At 44.3% G+C, this 25,738-nt stretch overlaps 1 protein-coding gene across 1 annotated transcript in view; it reads right to left on the bottom strand.

Moving 5' to 3' along the window:
• Positions 1-413: 413 nt before the first annotated feature.
• SHISA9 (shisa family member 9) overlaps positions 414-25,738 on the bottom strand; it is a 341,495-nt gene continuing 316,170 nt past the window's right edge. The window contains exons 4-5 of the mRNA XM_010358680.2: positions 23,889-23,936; positions 414-1,178 (exon numbers count right to left, since the gene is read on the bottom strand). Of these exons, the coding sequence (XP_010356982.2) occupies positions 799-1,178; positions 23,889-23,936 (428 nt within the window). The 3' untranslated portion in view covers positions 414-798. The remainder of the gene's footprint in view (positions 1,179-23,888; positions 23,937-25,738) is intronic.

Here is a 25,738-nt window from a genome sequence, read left to right as displayed (position 1 = left end):
ATAAAAGTCCATCCCTCCCATTTCCACGGTCATGGTCCTTATGGGAGTTCTCTAAAATGTTTTTTTTGTTTTTTTCCTTCCCATCATTGTTGGTGGGTTCAGGGTCTATTTATTTTTTGTGAGTCTCAGAGTTTGTTGTTTTTTGCGTTCAATATGGATGATATGAAAAGTACTATAAATAGAATGGTTGGGGTCCAGTTACTGTTTCATGCTCTGTCAAAATTTTACGTCCACGTCACCACTTCTTGGAATTAGAAAAATGCTTCTGATGTGGGCAAATTCCTCCCAGAACAACTCCTCTTCCAGAACGCACTCTTCTCTTGTGTCCTCCCTCATTCTCTTTCCCCACTTCCACCCTGGCTCTCGAACCTAGAAACAGACAGCACGTGGCAAGTAGTGTATGTGCTCAAATGGACAATTTCTCTAAATTGTGCTACTTTTATACTTTGTCATCATGGATTTCAGTTTCAAGTTAGGAGGAAAAGAAAACTCAGCCCCGTGGTTTGGGCATGTGAGTTGGCCACCTTGGTCCTGGAGTGGAAAGAGTGTGCCTCAGTTTCCCCTTTGCTGTATTGCTGAATGTCCACGCTTCGGTCTTTCTCAGCTGCCCGCCGACACGTTATAGGCATGACCTAGGAAAAACGCGACTCCGTGCCCCCAGTAGGTTTAGAGTTGGTTCTTGTTGAGAGTGAGTGTGTGGATGCACGTGTTGGGGGAGGACAGGGAGGGTGTGGGCGGGGTTGTTTTTTGCCTCTCTTAGTTGAGTGTGGTCTCCAGGGTGCTCCCTGTGGTGAAAGCTCAGACAGTCACTTCTGTTTTGCTATTGGTGATGAAGTATGGCTGTGGGGGTGGGTAGTGCTGGGGGCGAGTTCCCAAGGGGTCGCTGGAGCCTGTCTCGGCCGTGCCAAGCTTGCCCTTGTTGCCGTAAGCCTGCCGCCGGAGGGACTGCTCGTTGGGGTCCCAGCCCTTAAAGTTGGTGGTAGAGTTGTAGGCCAGGGGATGTGGGGGCATCTTGTTGGTGCGGGACTTCTGTCCATTCTGCTTGGCAGGACCATGCTCAGGGCTGAAGGCCCCGGGCTCGTCCTCCACTCTTACGGGGTGCAAAGGTAGGTTCCCCTTAGCAGCCAGCTCAGCCAGGTGCCGTCGCTTGGTGTAGAAGTCATCATTGACCTTGTCAGCTGCACAGCGGAACAGGTAGATGAAGAAGGGGAAGAAAGAGAAGAGAGAGAGAGAGAGAGAGAGAGAGTTAGAGAGAGAGACTGACATGTCAACCCAAGAACAGCATAAAGATAGGCCAACAGTCCAAACAAGACACACTAGAAACTCCACCTAGAACAAGACAGAGGGAAGTGCAGCACCACGTCCTTTTCACAAACAAAGAGCAGGACCAAGAGGATTAAGGGCATCCCCAAGGGAACCTCTAGACCCCCCCCGAAATAAACACTTCTCTCCCCACAGTCCCACCTACCATTCTACCATTGTTGGTTTACCTATGAAATTCCCCTGTTCTTTTTTATTAAAATGATACATTCTCACTAGAGAAAATACTGAACATGTTAAGCGATCTTCCTATCACCTACCAATCATGACAGCCGATAACAACTTTTGAGTGTCTTTTCTTCTGTTTTTTTTTTTTTTTTTTTTTTTTTTTTTTAATAAACAGAGTTTAATTTGGGATTTTTCTTGGCTGGTTTGTTTGCCTTTGTTTTTGCTTTTAGCAGTTAAACAGACCTGTATTCACATTCCAACTCTGACACCTGCCAGCAGCTTAATCTTGACTAAATTACTTAACATTTGTCAGCATCAGCTTCTCCATAAGGAAAGTCATTACAATAGAAAAGTATACTTCATACGTCTGTTTGGAGAGTTAAATTATATCACTTGTGTAAAGTGCTTAGATATTATCCACCACCATTATCATCATTATGATAAATAAGTTTGTTTCTATTTCTCATGTAATGTTCTATGAAGCATTTCTCCATGTTGTTATAAATTATTAATAAACAGGATTTTCATGTGTATGTAGTATTTCATTGAGTAGAACTATCAAAATTAGTGAATCCCCCTATTGATGAGTGTTCTAGTTGTGCCAATAGTTTGCTATTACAAATAAAGTTGTAATAGCAACTTTTCTTTTCACCTAAACCTGTCTTTGTATTTAGAAGTTTGAATTTAGCATAATTCTAAAAATGTTTTCTTATTTATTTATTTATTATTATTTTTTGAGATAGGATCTTACTCTGCTGCCCAGGCTGGAGTGCAGTGGCACCATCATAGCTCACCACCTCCAAGGCTCAGATGATTCTCCTGAGTAGCTGGGACCACAGGCAAGCACCACCACACTAGGCTAATTTTTGTAATTTTTTGTAGAAATGAGGTTTCACCATGTTGCCCAGGCTGGTCTTGAACTCGTGGGCTCAAGCAATCCTCCCACCTTGGCCTCCCAATGTGCTGGGATTACAGGTGTGAGCCACCGCACCAGGCCTGTTTTCTTAATTTAGATCAGGGATTGGCAAACTATGACCCACGGGCCAAATCTGGCCACATCCTTATTTTGTAAACAAAGTTTTATTGGAAACAAAACCATACCCATTCATTTATGTATAATCCATAGCTGCTTTTGTTCTGATATGGTAGAATTAAGTGCTTGTTGAAACTCAACTGTGAGGCCTGAAGAGCCTGAGATGTTTACTACCCAATCCTTTTTTAAAAAGTTTGCTGACCTTTGATCTGGATTATAAAACACAGAATTATTTGGCCAAAGAGTATAAACATTGTTAAGGCTCTTGATGTATAGTTCCAACTCCTCTACAAAAGAGTTTTACCAATTTCCACTCAATTTAACTACACTCTCTCCAGCACTCAGTGACTCCTTCCTTCCTCCCTCCCTCCCTCCCTCCCTTCCTTCCTTCCTTCCCTCCCTCTTTCTTTCTTTCCTTCCTTCCTTCCTTCCTTCCTTCCTTCCTTCCTTCCTTCCTTCCTTCCTTCCTTCCTTCCTTCCTTCCTTCCTTCCTTCCTTCCTTCCTTCTTCCTCTCTCTCTTTCTTCCTCCCTCCCTCTCTTCCTTCATTTTTACTTCTCTTTCTCTGTCTTTCTTTCTTCTGAGGACTAAGCTCTGATTTTTTCTTATCTTGCTCAAATTTCTGTCTAAGGCATCTGGGAGTCACACCCTACAAACCATAAATTCTCATCAGATGGGTTTTATTTAACCCTATATATCGTGACTTACTTTCCTATCTGCTTCTGGCACAACATTACATGACAAAGAAGAAAATCAAAATATTTTACCCCCAAACATGTTTTTTTTTTTGTCGTATTTTGAAATGGCCCTGAAAAGACGTTTTTTTGTGGGGTAAAACCTACATCTGTAAAGAAGCTCTATTGTCATAGCTAGATCTTTTTCTTCCAGGCCCTCCCAATCCTGAAGAGATTAACTGAGAGTCTAGCACCTTTTAAAAGTCTGAATAGGAAACATTTGTCATCCATTGTCTCTAAGGGCAGCCACTATAAGACTTCAAAAGAACCTTCGTCTCCATAATCTTTTATCTTCACCTGAACATTCCCTTTCTATCGATCCCAGGTCTTTAGACTCAACCAACTGTCAACCAGAAAATGTTTACATTTACCTATAGCCTTGAAGCTCCCCCCCAATCCCCCCGCTTCGAATTGTCCCATTTTTCTGGACCAAACCTGCATATTTCTCAAACGTATTTGATTGATTTCTCACACCTCCCTAAAAGGTATAAAACCAAGCTGCAGCCCAACCACCCTGGGCACATGTTCTTAGGACTCCTGAGGGTTGTGTCACAGGTCATGCTCACTCCTATTTGGCTCAGAATAAATCTCTTCAAGTATTTGACAGAGTTTGACTCTTTTCATCGACACTTTCTTTTCTTTTTTTAAAGTTATACTTTAAGTTCTGGGGATACATGTGCAGAACATGCAGGTTTGTTACATGAGCTATATATGTGCCATGGCGGTTTGCTGACTCTTTTCTTATGTGATTTTTATTTGACAATTTTATGAGACCTCCTTTTATTTTATTTATTTCTGAATTCTTTTATTATAAGATTATCTACACTTTTAAAATTAAGTCATTAGCAATAAAATTTTGAACTTTCATCTCTCAGGAGATGAGAAGTATTTGCTCCTTCATCCACATGTCCGGATCTCACAGTGTCACACAGGTGAATTTACATAAAGGTTAAAGAATGCCCGCCTCCCTACTAGAATGTCCACCCCAGCAGGGCAGGAACCATATCTGTTTCTGATTCTCCTTTGCATCTTTGTATCTGATTCTGCTCCTTACAGGGCTCTATGCTTCGTTTCTCATCAGATCCTTTCAACAATGAAGGTAGAAAAGATGGGGACTATTACTGCTGCTTGACAAATAAGGAAACTGTCAAGCTGCTCTGGCATATAAAATGATTAAACGAAGGTTACCCAGAGCTAATGGCTGACCCAGAGTAGAACCTACATTCAATCAACATGATTTGAAAGGCCGTAGAGGGAAACCTTTGGTTTCAGGACTGAAACAAAACTATGTCACCGTTTCTGACTCCGTGTCTATGCTAGACATCATTTATTGATCACAGCACTCTTTCCTGGCTAGCGTGGCCTCCACTCAGACTACCGCCCAAGGCAACACCCCAGGAAGCCACATATTAACTTGCTATGTATAAAATCTAGAACTTTCCTGCAAAGGTCAGGCAGATGGGTTCTAGTCCCAACTCTAATATTTGAGTTTATATCCCTTGTAACGCAAATAGCTCCGACTGATAAAGCCTTTCAACAGAAAGTTCCTCTTTAAATTCTAGGGCTACCTGAAGGTATGGAATGTCAAAGCCAAAAGGAATCTTGGAATATGCTAAGGCTGTGAAGATCACACGTTCCTGAAATGTCATAAATTGTTTAAGGTAGCACAAGTTAATATTAGAGCTAGGACTAGAACCCATCTTCCTGCCTTTCGGAGGAAAGTTCTAGATTTCCAGTGCCATGAAACTTCAATAGAAGAATACTCAAAGTTTCCCCCTTCGACATCAAAATTTATATGTCATTACCTCCTGGATTCACCAGCATCTCTGGCCCAAGGTAGCCATGCCTGAACCCAGAAACATTACTCAGATCTGTTCTTTAGCCTCCTTGTTATCTCTCACATGGGATGACCCACCCCTTAGCCATTTAAGCCAGAAACTTGGGAGCAATGGTTGACTTCACACTCTTCTTCTCTTGCAAGACAACTGCCACAGGCGTGTGAACCACAGCAACCCCATCTTGAATAGGGGCTGGGTAAAATGAGGCTGAGACCTACTGGGTTGCACTCCCAGATGGTTAAGGCATTCTTTGTCACAGGATGAGATAGAAGACTGGCACAAGACACAGGTCATAAAGGCTTTGCTGACAAAACAGGTTGCAGTAAAGAAGCTGACCCAAACCCACCAAAACCAAAATGGCCATGGGAGCGACCTCTGGTCGTCCTCACTGCTACACTCCCACCAGCGCCATGACAGTTTACAAATGTCATGGCAATATCAGGAAGTTATCCTGTATGGTTGAAAAAGGGGAGGCATAAATAATCCACCCCTTCTTTAGCATATCATCAAGAAATAACCATAAAAATGGGCAACCAGCAGCCCTCAGGGCTGCTCTGGCTATGGAGTAGCCATTCTTTTATTCCTCTACTTTCTTATTGAACTTACTTTCACTTTACTCTATGGACTCGCCCTGAATTCTTTCTTGCATGAGATCCAAGAACCCTCTCTTGGGGTCTAGATCAGAACTCCTTTCCTGTAACTAAGGTGGCCATGCCTGAACCCAGCAAAATTACTCAGATCTATTCTTCAGCCTCTTCCTTATCTCTCACATGGGACCACCCACCCCTTAGCCACTTAAGCCAGAAACTTGGGGGCAATGGTTGACTTCATTCTCTTCTTCTCTTGCAGCACAACTGTCAAACCAACAAGTCCTTCCAGCTGTATCTAACAAATATTTCTTTAACTTATTCTCCTTCTCCTACCCTCTTTGAACATTGTTCTCCTTCAGTAACCAAACTGGTCTCCCTGCCTTGTTTCACCTCCTCCAATCCATTGTCCATGCTGCAGTCTTTGAGCTGTTTGTTCAACCATTTAGTCATTCATCAAACAGGTACCCACCATGTGCTGGACATTTGAAATATGAAGGAGAATCAGAAACAGACATGGTTCCTGCTCTGCTGGGGTGGGCATTCTGGTAGGGAAGCAGGCATTCATGCAAATCAACCTGCCTTCTTTTCTGTCTCCCCTCTTTCCTTCTTCTACCCACCATGTTCATCGAGTGCCTAGTTTACTACCTGAAAGAGCACACAAAGGGGCCTTGATCTGATCAGGAGGGAGGTGGTGGTCAAATAATCCCCCAAATTACATAGAAGTATAACTATGGTAAGTGCTATGAAGGGGAGCTAGCCAGTCATAGTAGTATTTATAACGAGGTCCCCTATCTGGTCTAAGAACCATGTGTCTGAGCTGCAGAGTCTACCCCCTTCATTAGCACAAGGCTCACTGTTACTCATCTTGCAAGACTTAGCTAAGATGTTGCCTCCCTCATTCCCTCAGACTTTCTCAGCCACCCCTGCTGTCTCCATCATAACACTGACTATGCTATTTTATAATTTTCTGTGTTCACATCTGTTTCCCCACTAGACCACGAGTTCTTTGAGAGCAGAAATATCCTTCCATCTCAGTGGTTCAGTAGTTCTCAGTCCTGGCAGTATATGGAAATCACACGGGGGAGCTTTAAAAGTGTTCAGACACCTGGACCCCTTCCCAAACCTATTTAATCAGAATCTCAGAGAGTGTGGCCTAGACATAGAATTTCAAAGTCCCTCAGGTGACTCTAATGTGCAGCCAGGGTTGAGAACCACAGGGATAGCCCCTGCCATTATCACAGTTCCAGCACATAGGGGTTTTTTTGTTAGAGAGCTAAAGGGAAGTATCTTCCCACCTCACTCCTATTATGCCCCGCTGCCTCTCCCCTCAGGTCCCTCTCCCTTCTAGAAAGTCTGACAAGGTCAGATCGCTCCATAATAAGCTCCTCCCTATGGCATTTATCATGACTGTCATTTTACACTTATTTATGCAGTTCATTCATTATCACCCATCTCACTCACTAGTGTTCCAAGAAGACCAGGTATGACTTTTGCCCAGCATTATATAAGCAATGTCCAACCTAGTTCCTGGCAGATATTAAGGACTCAGTAAAAATTGTTTTTTGAGACAGTGTCTCATTCTGTCACCCAGGCTGGAGTATGATGGTGTAGTCTTAGCTCACTACAGCCTCTGCCTCCTGGGCTCAAGTGATTCTCCTGTCTCAGCCTCCCAAGTAGCTGGGATTCCAGGTGTATGTCACCACGCCTGGCTGATTTTTGTACTTTCAGTAGAAACAGGATTTTGCCATGTTGGTCAGGCTGGTCTCGAACTCCTGACCTGAAGTGATTCACCCACCTTGGCCTCCTGAAGTGCTGGGATTACAGGTGTGAGCCACCACACCTGGCCTCAGTAAATATTTGATGAATGATAATGATAAGAATAGGAGGAGTGAGAGGATTAGAAAAAATAATGAGTACTAGGTTTAATACCTGGGGGATGAAATAATCTATACAACAAACCCCCATGACAAAAGTTTACCTGTGTAACAAACCTGCACTTGTACCCCTGAACTTAAAACTAAAAAAAAAAAAATGAGCAAAATACAGTGACAGCATAGAGAATATCAGGATAAGAATAGGGGTGGAAGCTGTCTTTTCATTTTCCTCCCAGTAATCTCTCACTGAAAAATCTCACTCGCCCTCATTATATGCCTTATAATGATCCAGCATCATTATTTCCCATGTTCCTCTTTCCAGACATCAGACCAGTCTGAGGTTTGCTCTGAGCAAGGGATGCATTCAATGTTTCCTGCTTCTGAGAAACAGACAAAATAAATTGTGAATTAAGCATCCCAGCAGCTTCAATAGGTGATGTCCCCTCAGAAAGTTCTAAAGAAAAGCAGATACAGAGGTATTCAAGTCTGTCCATATCTGTGCAGATGGGGGGAAAATCCCATTGAGAGGAAACACTGAGACCCACATGGAGAATCCACACCATCCTCCTTACCTAATTCTGAGCTGGTTGCTTGGTGAACCTGGTATTGGGTACTCCCTGGGCACAGAAAGTGTTTGGTACTTGGGGCAAGAGTGGAGGGAACAAGAAAGTCTGCTGGCTCTGGAATGAGACAGATCTGAGTTTATGAGACCTTGGGAACAGCACTGAACCATTTATGCCTGTTTCCTCAGGTGTGAAATGGGGATAATATGAACCACTCTTGGGTTTATTTTGAGCAATGAATTGCATGAGATATACCTGCTATACATCAGAATTCCTGGAATGTAGTAAATGCTCAATACCTATATTTTATCTATTCCCTGCCTTAAGAAAGAAGCCCTGGATTAAATTCGACAGACATGTTTTGAACACTTACTCTATGGCAGGCAACTTGCTAGGCAAAAAGCAGGCATTCATCTACACCGAGCTACCTTCTTTTTTGTCTCCCTTCTTTCCTTCTTCCTCCCACCATGTTTGTTGAGTGCCTAGTTTACTCCATGAAAGGGCACACAAAGGGGCCTTGATCTGATCAGGAGGGAGATGGTGGTCAGGGAAGCTTTATTGTTTAAGGTAGCACAAGCTAATATTAGAGCTGGGACTTGAACCCATTTCCTGCCTTTTAGAGGAAAGTTCCAGATTTCCAGTGCCATGAAACTTCAATAGAAAGCTACTCTAAGATTCCCCTTTAGACTCCAAAATTTATGTATCTAGTTACCTCCTGGACAGATTCACCAGCATCTCTGACCCAAGATGGCCATGCCTGAACCCAGCAACACTACTTGAATCTGTTCTTCAGCCTCTTCCTTACCTCTTCCTTACCTCTCACCACCCTCTCCTTAGCCACTTATGCCAGAAACTTGGGAGCGATGGTTGACTTCATTCTCTTCTTCTCTTGCAGCACAACTGTCAAACCAACAAGTCCTTCCAGCTATATCTAACAAATACTTCCTTAACCTATTCCCTTTCTCCTACCCGCTTTGAACATTGTTCTCCTTCAGTAACCACACTGGCCTCCCTGCCTTGTTTCACCTCCTCTAATCCATTGTCCATGCTGCAGTCTTCGAGCTGTTCGTTCAATCATTTAGTCATTCATCAAACAGGTACCCACCATGTGCTGGATACCTGAAATATGAAAGACAATCAGAAACAGAAACAGACATGGTTCCTGCCATCCTGGGATAAACATTCTACTAGGGAGGCAGGCATTCATCCTGCCTCTTGAGAAAGAGCTCTTTAAGCTGAGATCAGAAGGTGAAGAGTAACGGAAAGAGCAACCCACATGAGGAAATACGTGGCAAATTGCAAGAATGACCAACATACTTTGCAGCTCTTACCATCAAGAAGTGGAGTCTATTTCCCCATGCCTTGAATATGGCCTGGCATTATGGTGGGCTTGGACCAGTAGATTCTAGCAACTTCTACTCTAAGGCTCTAGAAATCTGCCTCCATGTGAAGAAGGGAGCTGCTAGACTTCTGGAGGATGAGAAACTCATAGGCCAGTTACCCCTGTTCACCACAACCAACTGACTGCTAACTGCAACAGGTTCAGTGAGGCCATCCTAGACCATCAGCCACCTAACAGCAGAGCAAGATACCAAGAAAACCCAACTGAGAGGAGCCAATCCAGCCCACACAAGAAGAACTTCCCAATTGCCCCAGAATCATGATCTCAATAAATAGTTGCTATGCTAAGCAACCAAGATTTGGAGTCATTTGTTATGCAGCAGTTAATAACTGATACATGACAGCATTTGCAAAAGCTTTGAGGTGAGAAGGAGCTGAGTAGTTTCAAGAACCTGAAAGGATATCTGAGTTGTAGAGTGAAGAAGGCAAGGGATCCTCAGGCCATCTAATGTCCTACAGGCAAGATTATATCATTCATGCCTATTCATTTAACCATTCTCCCGCCCTACACCTCAGGTGTTCTCTTAGAGAAGTGCAGTGTAGGCACTGAACTGGTGCCTGGTGCATGAAACTATCCTCCAAAGAGATATTTTCAAGATTATTTCAACAAGGAGGTGGTTAGCGGTTAGATGGATGAATCATTTCCATTACCTGGAAGTGCAGTTTTCATGAAACCCTGTTTTCATAATGTTTCTGTTTCCCTCTGGTTTGGAGCCAGGTGAGGGGAAAGAAATGCTTATCTAGCCACTCTTGGCTTTGTGCAGTGTGGCCCCTGTCTTAGTATATTAAAAAGCTCCTTGTGAAAGAAATAACAGACTCATTGAACAGTCTTGCAAGCCCCATTAATAAATGCATTAACCTAATCAGCCCCAGTACCTCGTGGGCAGATGACTGACAAACCGACCAGAAAACAGATGTGTGAGCCTTTCAACAACACTGGCCCTCTCCTGTTTGATTTTTCTTCATTTACAAAAGAAGAAGAGGAAAGAAAAAGGTGCTTTCCTTCCAATGAACCTAATTGCCTTGAAGAAACTGGGGCTGTAAAATTAAACTATACCTTCCTCCATCTGTCTCTCTGTTAATTAGCAGCAGACACTTGTACAGGTGCGGGGCGGGATGGAGCCTGGCTGCCGTGGAAAGGGAGAACGTCAAGGTAATAACCAGTTTCCAAAACAAGCTGCACATCTGAGGGTCTCAGCAGGCAGCCTCCCACCTACCTCCTTTCCTTGAGGCAAAGATATCTTAGGGAGGGGTTCCTACCACTCATTCGTGCTTGGTAATAATCTTGGGTCACAGCTGATGGGTTTCACCTGGTAAGCAATGCCCCAACCAAAGCTTTCACATTTCCTCATCGGTTTCTGCTTTTGGCTCAAGGGTATGACAAAAGGCAGCAATTCATCTTCCCATCACACTTAATAAAATCCAAATTCTTTGCAATGGTCCCTGAGGTCTGTTTGACCTGGACTCTGGCTACCTGTACACCCTCCTCTCCTCCATACCTATTGTGAACACATCACCAGGTGTGTTCGTTTCTTAAAGCTGCCATCACAAAGTACCACAAACTTGATGGCTTAAAACAACAGAAATACATTCTCTTGCAGCTCCAAAGGCCAGAAGTTGGCTGGGCCATGCTCCCTCTGAAGGCTCCACCAGAGGATCCATTCTTGCCTCTTCTAGTTTCTGGTGGTTTCTGGCAATCCTTGGCATCTCTTGCCTTGGAAGTTACAGCATTCCAATCTCTGCCTTAGGTTTCATGTGGCCATTTTCCGTGTGTGTGTGTGTGTGTGTGTGTGTGTGTGTATGTGTCCAAATTTCTCCCTTCTTATAAGGATATCAGCCACTGGATTAGGGCCCACATTAATTCAATATATCCTCAACTTGATGACCTCTGCAAAGACTCTATTTCCATGTGCATTCCCAGCCTGAGGTTCCGAGTGGACATGGATTTAGGGGGGTACTATTCCACCATACATGAGATTCCTTTCTATTCCTGAACACACCAAGCTTGTCACCATCTCAGGGCCTTTGGACCTCATCCCTGCTGTTTCTACTGCTTAAATACTCTTTCTTGCCCTCTGGACCTGTGACCAAAGGCTACCACCTGAAAAACCCTCCTAATACCCAAAGAAGACACTCCCACCCATGGCTCTGAAGACCTCTCCCTATTTTAATATGTTCATAGGCCATATTAATATATAAAGTTATCTTTTTTGGTTACTTGTGTATGCTCTGTCTCTCTTAACCAGAATATAAAGCTCCACTTAGGGCAGAGGTTGTATTTGTTCTGCTCACTGCTTTATCCTCAACATCCAGCCCCTAGGGGTACAATAATATGCATGTGATGAAAGAAGGAAAGCACTGATGATATTCCAATTCCAATGACAGTCCATGAAATATGAGAAACGGGCAGGATGTTTCATCTCCTGGTCATTCAGTCTGTATCACTGAAGACTGAATGATCTGTTCTTTACAGGGATTGAAGGGCTGGAGCTCGGGTTAAGTGCTTTTGTTTCCCAAACAGGCGAACTAGGATCCATCTTCCTGTATGAGAATGTGCAGAGACCTGGATACTCTTTAGCAGACCTAGCTTGGGGGAGGGAGGTAGAATAAAACTAAAGAATGTGGTGGATGGGGTGAGAGTTATGCAGGGAAAACACTCTTCTTGATTCTTCCTCTCAAAATATCAGGGATTGGGGCAGATGTGTAAATATCATATTCTCAAGAGAAAACATCAAGATGTCACGGTTAAAAGTTTAACAAAGCCCAGAAATTTGCCATCAAGGCAAAATATGTTTATCTTTTTCTTCCTTAAGGTGGGGTAGGAGGGGAGAGCTGGGGGTGATGTGAGACTCCCTGCCAGGTTGGCTACTGCATTACAAGAGGCAGGGATCTAGCATCCTCTGAGTTATGTGGACATTGGCTGGAGTACTGGCTAGTCACAGACAGGAAGTTGGTTTCCTATAACAGGACTGGATTAAATCGAGCTGTAGACTAATGATGGAAGTGAGAACTGAGACTGAGGTTTCTTCACCATCACTCCAGTCCAGGCACTCACCGGGAGCTTTGCATGTGTTTTCTCATTCAGTGTGTCCTCTGAACCATTGAGGTTGATGTGGTTTCCTGGGCTTTTCATGCCATATCCCACTGATTCCCTCCATGACAATGTAGTGAGATTGTATTTTGAGATTTTAATCAAATTTTCTTGTCCTTGTGCTTCCACTACCCCTTCACTTTTTGTTTTGTTTCGTTTTTGTTTTTTGTTTTTTTTGAGACTGAGTCTAGCTCTATCACCTAGGCTGTAGTGCAGTGGTGCAATCTCTGCTCACTGCAATATCCACCTCCCGGATTCAAGCAATTCTCCTGCCTCAGCCTTCCAAGTAGCTGGGATTACAGGCCCCCACCACCACACCCAGCTAATTTTCATACTTTTAGTAGAGAGGGGGTCTCACCATGTTGGCCACGCTGATCTCAAACTCCTGACTTTGTGATCCACCTGCCTCAGCCTCCCAAAGTCCTGGGATTACAGGCATGAACCACTGCATCCAGTCTATCCCTTCACTTTCTCTTCTTTTTTTTTTTTTTTGAGACGGAGTCTCGCTCTGTCACCCAGGCTGGAGTGCAGTGGCCGGATCTCAGCTCACTGCAAGCTCCACCTTCCAGGTTTACGCCATTCTCCTGCCTCAGCCTCCCGAGTAGCTGGGACTACAGGTGCCCGCCACCTCACCCGGCTAGTTTTTTGTATTTTTTTTTTAGTAGAGACGGGGTTTCACCATGTTAGCCAGGATGGTCTCAATCTCCTGACCTCGTGATCCGCCCGTCTTGGCCTCCCAAAGTCCTGGGATTACAGGCATGAACCACTGCATCCAGTCTATCCCTTCACTTTCAATGAGGATATGGTTTGGCTCTGCGTCCCCACCCAAATCTCACCTTGAATTGTAATAATCCCCACACATTGTGGGAGGGACCCAGTGGAAAGTCACTGAATCATGGAGGCGGGCTTTTCCCGTGCTGTGCTCTTCCTTGCCTTCCACCATGATTGTGAGGCTTCCCCAGCCATGTGGAACTGTGAGTCCATCAAAACTCTTTCCTTTATAAATTACTCCATCTCAGTCTGTTACACAGCATGAGAACAGACTGATACAAATGATGACAAAGAACCAATGTGTTGGTTTTGAATTCTATACTAGGTTCTTGAAAGCTAGGGTAGAGCCCCCAGTCTTGAAAGACAAGACAATGAGATCTGGGAATGTTGAGAAGGAAACAGGAGTTAATATGGCTGGGAATTTGAAGGATTCAATGCACCGGTTTTATACGACAGATAACAAAGTTTGGAAGTATGCACATCTCACTCTGTTACCCAGGCTGGAGTGCAGGAGCATGATCAGAGCTCACTACAGCCTTGATCTCCTGGGTTCAAGTGATCCTCCCACCTCAGCCTCCTGAGAATCTAGGACTATAGCCATGCAGCACCATGCCTGGCTATTTTTGTTTTTATTTTTGTAGAAAAGGGGGTCTCACTATGTTGTCCAGGCTTGTCTCAAACTCCCGAGCTCAAGCAATCCTCCCGCCTCAGACTCCCAAAGTACTGGGATTACAGGCGTGAGCCACCACACCTAGGCATGTCTGACTTTTGTGACTACAAAATCTTCTTTACCATATGGAAGAAAGAGTGTAAACTTTGACAGCAGATGGATCTGAATTCAAATCTCCAAGCTTCACCTATAAAATTGAAACTAAAATAACCAGGCCTATGTGACCTGGGGATGGAGAGTATTGAAGAGAATCATGTAGAGTACCTTGCATCCTGAAAAAGGCCAACGTCACTGCCTCATAGCAGGTATTCAAAGGGTAGTAGCTGCTATTTCTGTCATCATCAGAAAATATAAAGATTATAAAATTAGGATAAGAAAATATACCTTGTGGAGTGTAGTTTAGAAGTAAATGAAACAAGGCTTGTAAAAACTCAGAACATTATATGCAGTGCATGGTACATTTCCTGAAATGTATATTCCCCTCGGAGAAAATGCTGTAGCTGACTGCTACTTATCTCCCAGATTGGATTTATTCTCCTTTTTTTTTCTTGGACACATGGTCACTCAACTTGGAACTAGATTTACCAGCCTTCTTGGAAGCTACATTTGGCCATGAAACTGATCTCCCACCAATGAAGTAACAGCAAAAGTGATGTGTCCAACTTCTGCTTTACCTGACTTGCTTTAAAAAAAAAAAAAAACTTGTTCTGGGGCTCCTCTCTTTCCTCTTCCCCCAGGCCAGAAATATGCAGTGACAGCAACCAACTATAACAATGCAGATGAGGACAAGATGGTAAGAGTCATAGTGCAACAAGCTTGGAGGAACCTGGGTCCCGGAGTGACCACTTGGAGTACAGCTGCCCAGCAACCTGGACTACTCTCCTTGGGTTGTGATATGGTTGGGCTCTGTTCCCACCCAAATCTCACCTTGAATTGTAATGATTCCCATGTGTCATGGGAGGGACCTGGTGGGAGGCAACTGAATCATGGGGGTAGGTTTTCCCTGTGCTGTTCTCATGATAGTGAATAAGTCTAATGAGATCTGACCGTTTTATAATAGGGAGTTCCCCTGCACACGCTCTCTTGCCTGCTGCCATGTAAGACGTGTTTTGTGATCCCCCTGGCCTCCTACCATGATTGTGAGGCCTCCCCAGCCATGTGGAACTGTGAGTCCATTAAACCTCTTTCCTTTATAAATTACCGAGTCTCAGGTATGTCTTTATTAGCAGCATGGAAACAAACTAACACAGGTCTATTACATGAGACAGCTATATCCAAAGTAGGCAAATATATAAAGACACAAAATAGGCAAATCATTGCTTGGACCAAGGGTTAGCTGGGAGAGGACTGCTAAGACAGTGAAAGATGGAAAATGTCTACTAACGATTATAGTTTCTTTTTGGGGTGACGAAAATGTTCTAATATTGACTGTAATGATGGTTGCACAATTCTGCGAACATTCTGAAAACCATTGGATTTTACACTTTAAATAGGTGAATTGTATGAGAGGTGAATCACATCTCAATAAAGCTGTTAAAAAAAGAAATACTTATTTCTCTTAAGCACGGTATTTGTGGGACCTTTGGGTACTGTGAAACAGCATTTACTTTAACTTATATAGGACCATTTTCTGGGTCTCTGCTTTCTTCTTCACAAGCTGAATTAAAAAGTAAAAGGGAAAGAGTTCATGTTTTTTTTTTTTTTAAAGTCCAGGTATTTCTCTCTTCTTTTGAACTACATAGTATAAAGCCGCGCAGGTTCCAGAGGCTGTCTCAGCAGACAGAAACAAGAAAGGTAGGGAAAAAAGCCTGAGTTTCCTAAGCAGGAGAGGACCAGGGAGGAGATGGGAAGATTTGTCTTTATGGCAAATTAGTTGCATTTCACCAGAGACACAAGTAGGGGAAGCTGCACATGAACCAGGTCCTAAAGAACCACAGGGCATCTGGCCCTTCCTCCAGGGCACCATATCATTCCCAAAGCCATACTGCTCTAAGACAGAAAACCAGAAAGGGCATCCAGGAGCCTGGCGCTTTTTTAGTCTTAACCCTGAAGGCTCCTGACAGGCGGTGGTACTGTGATTTTTTTTTTCTAAAACCTCATATATAGGCAAACTATCAATCCAAGTGAGGAGGGAGCCTTTGCTAGGGAGAATTCTAACACAGCCCCTGGCCTGGGCTTTGCACCAAAGCTGTCCAGTCTGTACCATGGGCCCCCTTTGTTGTGGCTGCCAGGAGCCCTCTGAAACCTCAGGCCCTTTCTCTCTTCGCTTAGGCAGTCCTGCTGTACAGTCAACATCTTCTGAAAGGCTACTGGACAAAGGTGGACAGGCTCATGCTCCAGCCATAGCTGACCACAGATCCCCTCCCCCTGATTCCCACGCAGGGTCCTGGATGGAATTGTGTTCACTCACTGCCTTCCTGTGCATTGCTGCTCTATAGAAAGAGGTTTTTTTTTTTTTTTTTTTTTTTTCAGAAATTCATTGCTTGGTCTGTCTTCCAATCATCCTCCCAGCTGGTGAAATTTCATACAACTGGTGGTTTTCTAAATGAAGCAAATTAAGGGAAAGAATTCTAAGTCCTACTTGTCACCTTCCTCTTGGCTGTAGTTTCCTGGGACCATGTCAATGTAGATAATTACGAGATTTGGGATCCTATGTTAGATTAATGCATGAATCAATTCTTTGACCTTCTCCGTATCCACACTCTGTTCCATGTGACTAAGAGATGTTAGCAGACATGAGACATACAGGCATTTGGAGAAGTGCTTGTTGGTCTGAATTTCTCTCTTGCACCTCTGCCACCCTCATGAGACCATGTCTGGGCTGCCTTATTTGAAGATGAGGCACATGGAGCAGAGTCAATTCACCCAAGTTGTTCCAGTTAAAACCAGCCTAGATCAGCCAGCATCCAACCAACTCCCAGAGACATGGGTGAAATCACCTGAGATAAGAACAACCTCCCACACCAGCAGAAATCACTGGCATATAGACTCCTGATCTAAATAAATGCTGGACTAAATACATTTTAAGCTGTGAGATTTGAGGTTATTTGTTACACAGTGTTATCATGGCAGTAGCTGACTGATACAAAAACCAATCATTCACTCACCATACTTCCAAGAAGAGCCCCCAGTTTTCATGTGAGATGCATCTCTTTCCTATTCTTTTATTTTTTTTTTTCTGAGATGGCGTCTCACTCTGCCACCCAGGCTGGAGTGCAATGGTGTGATCTTGGCTCACTGCAACCTCGACCTCCTGGGTTCAAGTGATTCTCCTGCCTCAGCCTCCTGAGTAGCTGAGATTACAGGCACCCACTAACATGCCCAGCTAATTTTTGCATTTTTGTAGAGTTGGGGTTTTACCAACTCTGTTGGCCAGGCTGGTCTTGAACTCCTGATCTCAGGTGATCTGCCCACCTCGGCCTCCCAAAGCCTCTCTCCTATTCTTAATCCACGTGGTTTGGATGTCATATCCCTCCACTTCCCCACGCCCCAGTCATTCTCCATTTCTTTGTCCTCCTACAAATTTGTTTAGAGGTAGGCACATGACAAGGTAAGCTAATCAGAGCAAAGCCTGGGATATTTACTTATAGAGGCCCAGGGGGCAAAAAAATTTATAGTCTCAAGCTTTCCATTTTTCAGTAGAGGAAACTTTAGCATCTGTTATATACCGAGCTCAAAGACTGTCACATGGATAAACCAATATTTGGTCTAGAATACAGGTTTCCAGACTTCCCTCTGGTTGATTCTCATTTCCCAGTGCCTTTTCAGGAAAGACAAAATTTCCTTTGAACATCTAGGCCCAGTTTCATTTAATAATTTATTAACAAAATGTATGTTGAGTGCCTACAGTGTGTAGTGTGAGCGTCATGCAAGATGGCTTTGGAATGAACAGGATCTGGCTGGGTTAGCCTCGGAAGGACACATGGCCAAACTAGTCAAATGTTTATTGCAATCTTGATGCAAAAGCATTTCTGCAAACCAGAGAACCCTCTCTGTGCATTCATTTTATGCCCTATGTATTCCCAAGGAAGCTCATCGAAACCCCAGTGCTTGCTGTGTGCTTTACAAAGGGGACTGAACTCAGGAGCGAGTGGGATTTGATTTTGATTAAAAAACTTCACCTCACATCACCCTCCTGTCTTCCACCTGCTTTGCACCCGGCGGCTCATGACCAAACCAATAACGAAAATCAGGAAATTGCAAAAGCCTGAATTTCATGAAGTAATGTTTTAAAGCTGCCTTTAGGTGGGTGTTCCCTCCTCTGGGATGGTCTATAGGATGCATGCACTCCAATGGAACTGTAACCCTATTGCACACTGTCTACTGTCTTGTGCCTTCTGCATGAGCATTTCTCATTGGGCTTAGTCAATTTTCTTAGAAGAAAGAAAGAACTAACATGTACTGAGTACCTACTATGGGCTAGACACTGGTTTAGCCATTTTATCTACATTGTCTCATTTAAACCCTCTTAAAGAGACATGGTAGGCAATATCATTCTTTCCATGTGACAGATGAAGGAACTAAGGCCCAGAGATGTTTAATATTTTGGTTGCCAAATTACTCTGTCACTGCCAAAAAGTGGCAGAGCAAGAAACCAAACCCAAGACTATCCACTTCCAATGCTGTTACCGTCCAGCTGTGGCCCCAGCTCAAATCACCACTAAGAAAACAGTTTTATTTCAGCAAACAGCAAAAATACATTGGGAAGAACGCCGGTATGTAAACTGATGCTGTGTTGCAAACTGCGATTGCATCTAGGGTGGCGGATTAGGAAAAGCTAGGTCTAAACTCTAATGTACGTAAGAAGTACCCAGGAGGTGCATTTTTAAAATGAATACAGTGGGACACGACACTCGGATGTTCAAATTCCTTAGGAGTGAGTGGGCCCAGGATCTACATTTGTAACAAGCATCTCCAGTGATTCTGGGTCAAGTCCTCAAGCCCCTCTTTGAGGTCTGGACCCCGGCCCTACTGAGATGTAGTTTTCTTTTTTGGTCTTAGGAAACCCCAGTTTCCTCATATATAAAAGCAGAAAAGCTAAGTGAAGTGTCCTTCCTTCTTTCTTCCTTCCCTTCCCTTCCCTTCCCTTCCCTTCCCTTCCCTTCCCTTCCCTTCCCTTCCCTTCCCTCCCCTCCCCTCCCCTCCCCTCCCCTCCCCTCCCCTCCCTTCCCTTCCCTTCCCTTCCCTTCCTTCCTTCTCTCTCTCTCTCTTTTTTTGACAGAGTCTTGCTCTGTCACCCAGGCTGGAGTGTAGTGGCATGTTCTTGGCTTACTGCAGCCTCTGCCTCTGGGGTTCAAGCAATTCTCTTGCCTCAGCCTCCCAGGTGGGACTACAGGCTCCCAGCTGGGACTACAGGCACATGCCACTGTACCCAGCTAATTTTTGTATTTTTAGTAGAGATGAGGTTTCTCCATGTTAGCCAGAATGGTCTGAAACTCCTGACCTCAAGAGATCTGCTCACCTCGGCCTCCCAAAGTGCTGGGATTACAGGCATGAGCCACCACACCCGGCCTAGTGAAGTGTATTTCTTTCTGAAAGACTCTATCAGGATGACTAAGCTATCTCCAAAGCAGAGATAAATGGAGACTTTGTGAGTACTGGCCTCTTTTACTCTTATTTAGCACCTATTATACACCAAGCCAAGCCCTGTGCAAAACCTACAGAGAGTAGATTCTCTGATTTCCTCTATTGGAACAATGGTAGAAATGGGAGTGTGGAGCATGTGTGTAGCTTGGAAAAGGGAACCCAGGCCAATTCTAGTGAGAAGCAGAGAGATTACATTGCAGTCTATGCTGGCAGTTTCTCCTAATTTGATTGCCTTGCTGTGGCACTGGACTTAAGTTCAAAGATTCTGTTTGCAAAATAAACAGATTTCCAAAGACATGGCTTCATCTCGATTAAGACAGCCTGCTGGGCTTGAGACGGTGTCTTCCAGGGTGTATTTTAAACAGGTGTGACAAGTGTTGCCAAGGCTGAGTGTGGGAGGATCAATAGCAGTGGCCACTAGGGGGCAACTTGCATGGGAAGCCCTACGTAGTGAAAAATAAATCATACCAACTAGGATGATGTTTACCATTTCCTGTCCTGGCAGACACACTCCAAAGGGAGTCATTTTCAATGCAGGTGGCAGTAAGAAACTTGTCTCTTCAAGGACCTTGTCCTTTCTTCTTGACAGCTACTTCCTTTTCTCATCTCCCCCAGTGACACCCTCTGCTCCCCAGTGACACCTGAACCTCTGCCTACTTCTCTGCCCATGCCCTATGTTCCCAAAGTGGGTTCCCAGCAACATTAATGCCACTGAATGTTAAGATGCTCACTGGTTTTCCTTAAGAGCAAAGCGATCAGATGTCAAAAGTGTTTGGGAAATGGTGGGTTAAAAAGAGTTCACCAGTTTTTATTACCACAAGGCTTTTCAGAGCCTTTAATTTGCTCACCTGATAATAACAGTACTACTAATACCAGTCGTAACCTGCATGCATTTATTACTTTCCCTATGCCAGGTACTGTGACACGTGTTTTAAACATCTTATTTCACAACAAGCTAGGAGGGAGGTGACATGATGGTCTCCACTTTGCAGAACAGAAAATAGGGGATCAGAGAGGTTGAGGATAACAAGACTAGCAAATGATGGTGCCTGTATTGGAACCCATGTGTGTCTGAGTCTAAGCCCATCATATCCAACTTGTCTCTTTTTTTTTGTGACAGAGTCTCGCTCTGCCACCCAGGCTGGAGTGCGGTGGCATGATATTGGCTCACTGCAACCTCCACCTCCCGGGTTCAAGCAATTCTCTTGCCTCAGCCTCCTGAGTAGCTGGGACTACAGGCACGTGCCACCATGCCTGGCTAATTTTGGTATTTTTAGTAGAGACAGGGTTTCACCATGTTGGCCAGGCTGGTCTCAAACTCCTGACCTCAGGTGATCTGCCTGCCTCAGCCTCCCAATGTGCTGGGATTACAGGCGTGAGACACCGCGCCTGGCCTGTCTCTCCCTTTTAAGAAAGTGACAGAATGTGGAAGGTGGGGGCATACAAACTCCCCAACCTTGCTACCATACCTCATCTAGAGTCTGGGTCTAGAGGTTGAGTAGAGAACACTAGAGGCAGACCAATGACCCCAGAGGAACTTGGTTCTCACTGGGACCCCTTTTCCTCTCCCTGGACAAGGCAGGATAAAGGTGCCTTTAGCAGGACAGGTGAAGTTAGCCTGGATTGGGTAGAAAACAGCTCCCTGCTTTTAACCTATCCTGAAATACGTTCCAAATGCATCAGACGACAAAAGGATGATATAAGGACAGAAATGCAGACTGCCTCCAAATGCCATCACAGGGATCATAATGGCTTTGTTTTTCACAGGGAGGGAAAAAAAACTTAATGCCTCAAATTAGTAGGTCTGTCATGTTCCAAATTGTTTGCGTTTCTAAAAATGGACTTTGACATGTGAATACTTATTATCTAATGCAAAACCCAAAAATGTCTCTCTCAAGGCAACAGCCAGGTAGTCAGGGGATTCTCATTAAACACACTGATGTAAAGCTCTCTTTCCCAATGAGGGAATAGAATGCACTCTCCTCCCTGCAACAACTCAGGATATTTCTGAGCCTCTGGGGCCCTGGTCAAACTCTCCTCTTCAGAACCTTCAACTTACAAAAAGATATCTGGAGAACAAATCACAGTGTTAGTTTCCCCCGAAAGGTATCTTGACTGCAGTCATTTTCACAGTATGGCCCCAGACCTGTAGCATCAGCATCACCTTGGGACCTGTTAGCAGTTCCACTCCACAGACCCCATCCAAGGCTTAGTGAATCAGGCGCTCCTGGGTGAGACCCAGGAATCTGGGTTTGTAACAACCTTCCGAGTGATGCTGATGCGTGCTCAAGCTGGTTACAACGTGAGAGCCATTGGTCTCATGGTCCCTCCTCCTCCTCCTCAGTCAGTATGTTTTGCAGACTCTCAATGATCCTTCCACTCCATTTTCTTCTCTCCGTCCTCTACCCACCCCAGGGCAGGTCACCACCCACCTGCAAGAGCCTTCCAGTGGGTGCCCGCAACTCTAGTCCACAGTCCCCTAATCCAGTCTCCACTTAGAAGCTAGAATAATCTTTTGAGAGGGGAAAAAAAAAAAAAAAAAAAAAAAAAAAAAAAAAAATGGCCATGACTGTTTATATGGTTTGGCTGTCCCCCACCCAAATCTCATCTTGAATTGTAACTCCCACAGTTCCCACGTGTTGTGGGAGGAACCCGGTGGGAGAGGACTGAATCATGGAAGTGGGTCTTTCCTGCGCTGTTCTTGTGATAGTGAATGAGTCTCACAAGTTTGGATGGTTTTAAAAATGGGACTTTCCCTACACAAGCTCTCTCTTTCCTATCCACATAAGATGTGACTTGCTCCTCCTTGCCTTCTGCCTTGATTGTGAGGTTTTCCCAGTCATGTGGAACTGTGAGTCCAATAAACCTTGTTCTTTAGTAAACTGCCCAGTCTTGGGTGTGTCTTTATCAGCAGCATTAAAACGGACTAATACACCAGTTTCTTGCTTATATCCCTGCAATGCCTCCTAATTTTCCCCAGTTCAAGCTCATTAAAGGGTTCTACCAGCTGGGCACGGTGGCTCATGCCTGTGATCCCAGCCCTTTGGGAGGCCAAGGCAGGTGGGTCATCTGAGGGTGGGATTTTGACCAGCCTGGCCAGCATGGTGACACCCCATTTCTACTATATGTAAATACACACACACACACACACACACACATATATATATATCAAAAATTATCTGGGCATGGTGGCATGTGCCTGTAATCCCAGCTACTCAGAAGGCTGAAGCAGGAGAATCACTTGAACCTGGGAGGCAGAGGTTGCAGTGAGCCAAGATCACACCACTGCACTTCAGTCTGGGTGACAGAGTGAGACTCCATCTCATAAATAAATAAATAAACAAATAAACAAATACATATATAGTTCTGCCTCCACCTCCTTAGGTCAGCTACTTCTCCACCAAGTCCAACAAAGCATAAAGAGAAGGGTGTTTCTGGTCTATTCTAAAAAGAGCCGCATCCATTACACCCCAGTGGAAAATAGCTTAGAATAAGAGTCAGACTGATAGAGGTTCAAACTGCAGCTCTACCACTGAATAGTCATATGACTCTAGACCAGCAAGACTTATCCTTACTTAGACATCACGTCCTCATTTCTAAATGCGGAAGACAATGCCTACACAGCCTTATCATCAGAGAATTAAATGATAAAATGATGTAAAGGGCCAGTCCTCTGGCACATAGTAGGGAGCTAATTAATTAATGATAGCTGCCACCTGGTCTGGTCACCCAGCTGGGAACTCACAGACTCAAGTCGACCAACTTCTTAACCCTCTCTGCTCACCACGCTGTCCCAGGAAAGCTGAAAATAGCATTTTGTTCTCTAAAAGGCTAATCATTCCCAAGACTCTTGGCCAATAACTTCATTAAGTTTATCTCACCCTCAGAAGCTGTGTTCTTCCCCCGCCCCGCCCCCATTAATTTACCTTGTGTTTTGCCATTTGCCATTGCAGCTTTCTGAGAAAAATTAACACATTTCACCTTACCTGGCATGATTTCTCATAGTGATGTTTTCCATCAGGCAACAAATATTGGGAAGTGAGGGGTAGCACATTGTCCAACAATTGCTAGATGTACACACACACACACAAACACCTACACACTGGAACTCAGACGGACTTGCAGATGCCACCCTATGCAGACACACATGTGCACAGGTCACACAGACACCAGGACTCTCTATCCCTTCATGATTTAATGCTAAATTTGACAACACCTGGACGAAAGAGCTAGAAAAAGCAGTACAGTACCTTTTGGTGACTTAAGTGTCGACACTGCCCAGTCACCATCAGAACTTCCTAAAAAAATAACAATCAAGAGATGCCGATGATCTATTTGCAGGGCACCCATGTTCACTATGTCCTCACACCCAGGTGCTGTTGGCTGCCCCTGCTGCAGCCTCTAAGCAGGGGCAGGCCTCAGGGGACCCAGGGAACAGGGAAGGGAGCCACGTGTGAAAACACAGCTATGTGTGTACCTCTTTCTGCAAGGCCTTGAAGCAACATCATGTTAACACCCAACAGAAGATCAAAAGAAGCCTCCTGAAAAAGGCCTAGATATGTTCAGTTATGTAAGACAGAAAGAGAATTCTTAGGTGGAAAATCTGGCTGTAAATTTCAACCTGCTTAGAAAAAAAGGAAATTTTGAGTTCTATGAGCTAATCTTAGCTCAAGACTACACTCTGATGACAAGAGGTAGATTTTGATCGTGTTCCATTGCAATCCCCTCTCCTGAAAAGGGGCACATTATTAGCCCCAGATTCAAGGTTGGGACAGGCTCTACTGACTGCAACTTTAAATGCTGAGTGACAGGCCCTGTGGGGTTGGGGCTACCTTACCACAGTACCTAATACACAGTCTGTGTTTGGAAAATATGACTGAATGAAGGAATGCATTCAATTTTATCCACAGAGTCACCCTTTCTAAGGTAGGGAAATTCTTCTAAACAGTAACGAGATCAAGCTTGTTATCTGAGAATCCCATAATGAGTAATACATTGCTTTACAGAACAGGTATGTGGCTGGAGTTTTCATTATAAATCAGTTTATCCGAATTGAATTCCCTTTCAGATGTCCCGAATGAGCCCTGGGGGATCTAACATTATTAACAGAATTCCATAATGACTCCTTCCATAAAATAAAGGATACAGAGAATTAGCCAAGGCTATACCCAACCCAACCCACCCCCTTCCCCCCACACCCCCGCAACCTCGCATCTTTTTGATAGTTCTTCTCTGTAAGATTGGGTTTTACTTAAAGTGGGGCAAACCTACCCACGAGACCTCTCCTCATTGGCTGGAGACGTGGCCAATCAGCATGTGGTCCTAGCTCTTTCCTTTCTTAGGCATCTACCTGGAAAGACCAAGTCCTCAACAGTTTGGCACCATTTCCAGAGATATATCAGGCTGAGTGAAGGCGCAGGGAACAGTCTGTCATCTGAATGATTACAAAGCACAGATCTAGCCCCATTTAAACATTTCTGGCTGGCCTCCCCAGGCGTGCCAAAGGATGCTCAAATCGCCACATCCCCCCCGTGGATCCGAAATGTACACCCCTCATCACTCACAAGACGGACAACCGGAGCAACAGAAGAGTGAGGAAGTTAAAACTGAGTCAAGCCTGCCCAGGATGATTCGGTTCTCTTCTCCCTCATAGCCAGGGTCATCTGGAAATAGTGGTGCGACCCCAGTTCTTCCTGTGTGGGTGGCCACAGGCTGACTGAGCCACTAAGTCGCTGACTCCAGGGAAGCCATCTCAACCCCTAATCAAATCCAACACTATTTGCCTTGAAGGCAGGAACCATTCTTTTGTCACCTCTGTCCCCATTACCTCAGATGGGGCTTAGCTCTTACAATAATGAATTTTCATTTATAAGTTCATTGACTATAGGACATTTAATAAGATGATGTATAGGCTACGGAACATGTAGTTAAGGCTCCACTGTGCACTTGGTTGCACTCATGGATATTAGAAAAATACTTCGAGGATGAAAAATGCTCATTAAGAGGAAGTAGACCTAAGTTATTAAAAGGAAGGAGATATGAGGGAACTTTCAGTGTGACGAAAACATTTCTCATTTTTATTGGGATGTGGTTACCCAAG

The sequence above is a fragment of the Rhinopithecus roxellana genome, chromosome 20 (assembly GCF_007565055.1).
Source record: "Rhinopithecus roxellana isolate Shanxi Qingling chromosome 20, ASM756505v1, whole genome shotgun sequence".
Lineage (NCBI taxonomy): Eukaryota > Metazoa > Chordata > Mammalia > Primates > Cercopithecidae > Rhinopithecus > Rhinopithecus roxellana.
Note: the sequence above shows the minus strand (reverse complement) of the source record. Positions and strands in the feature narration are given on the sequence as shown.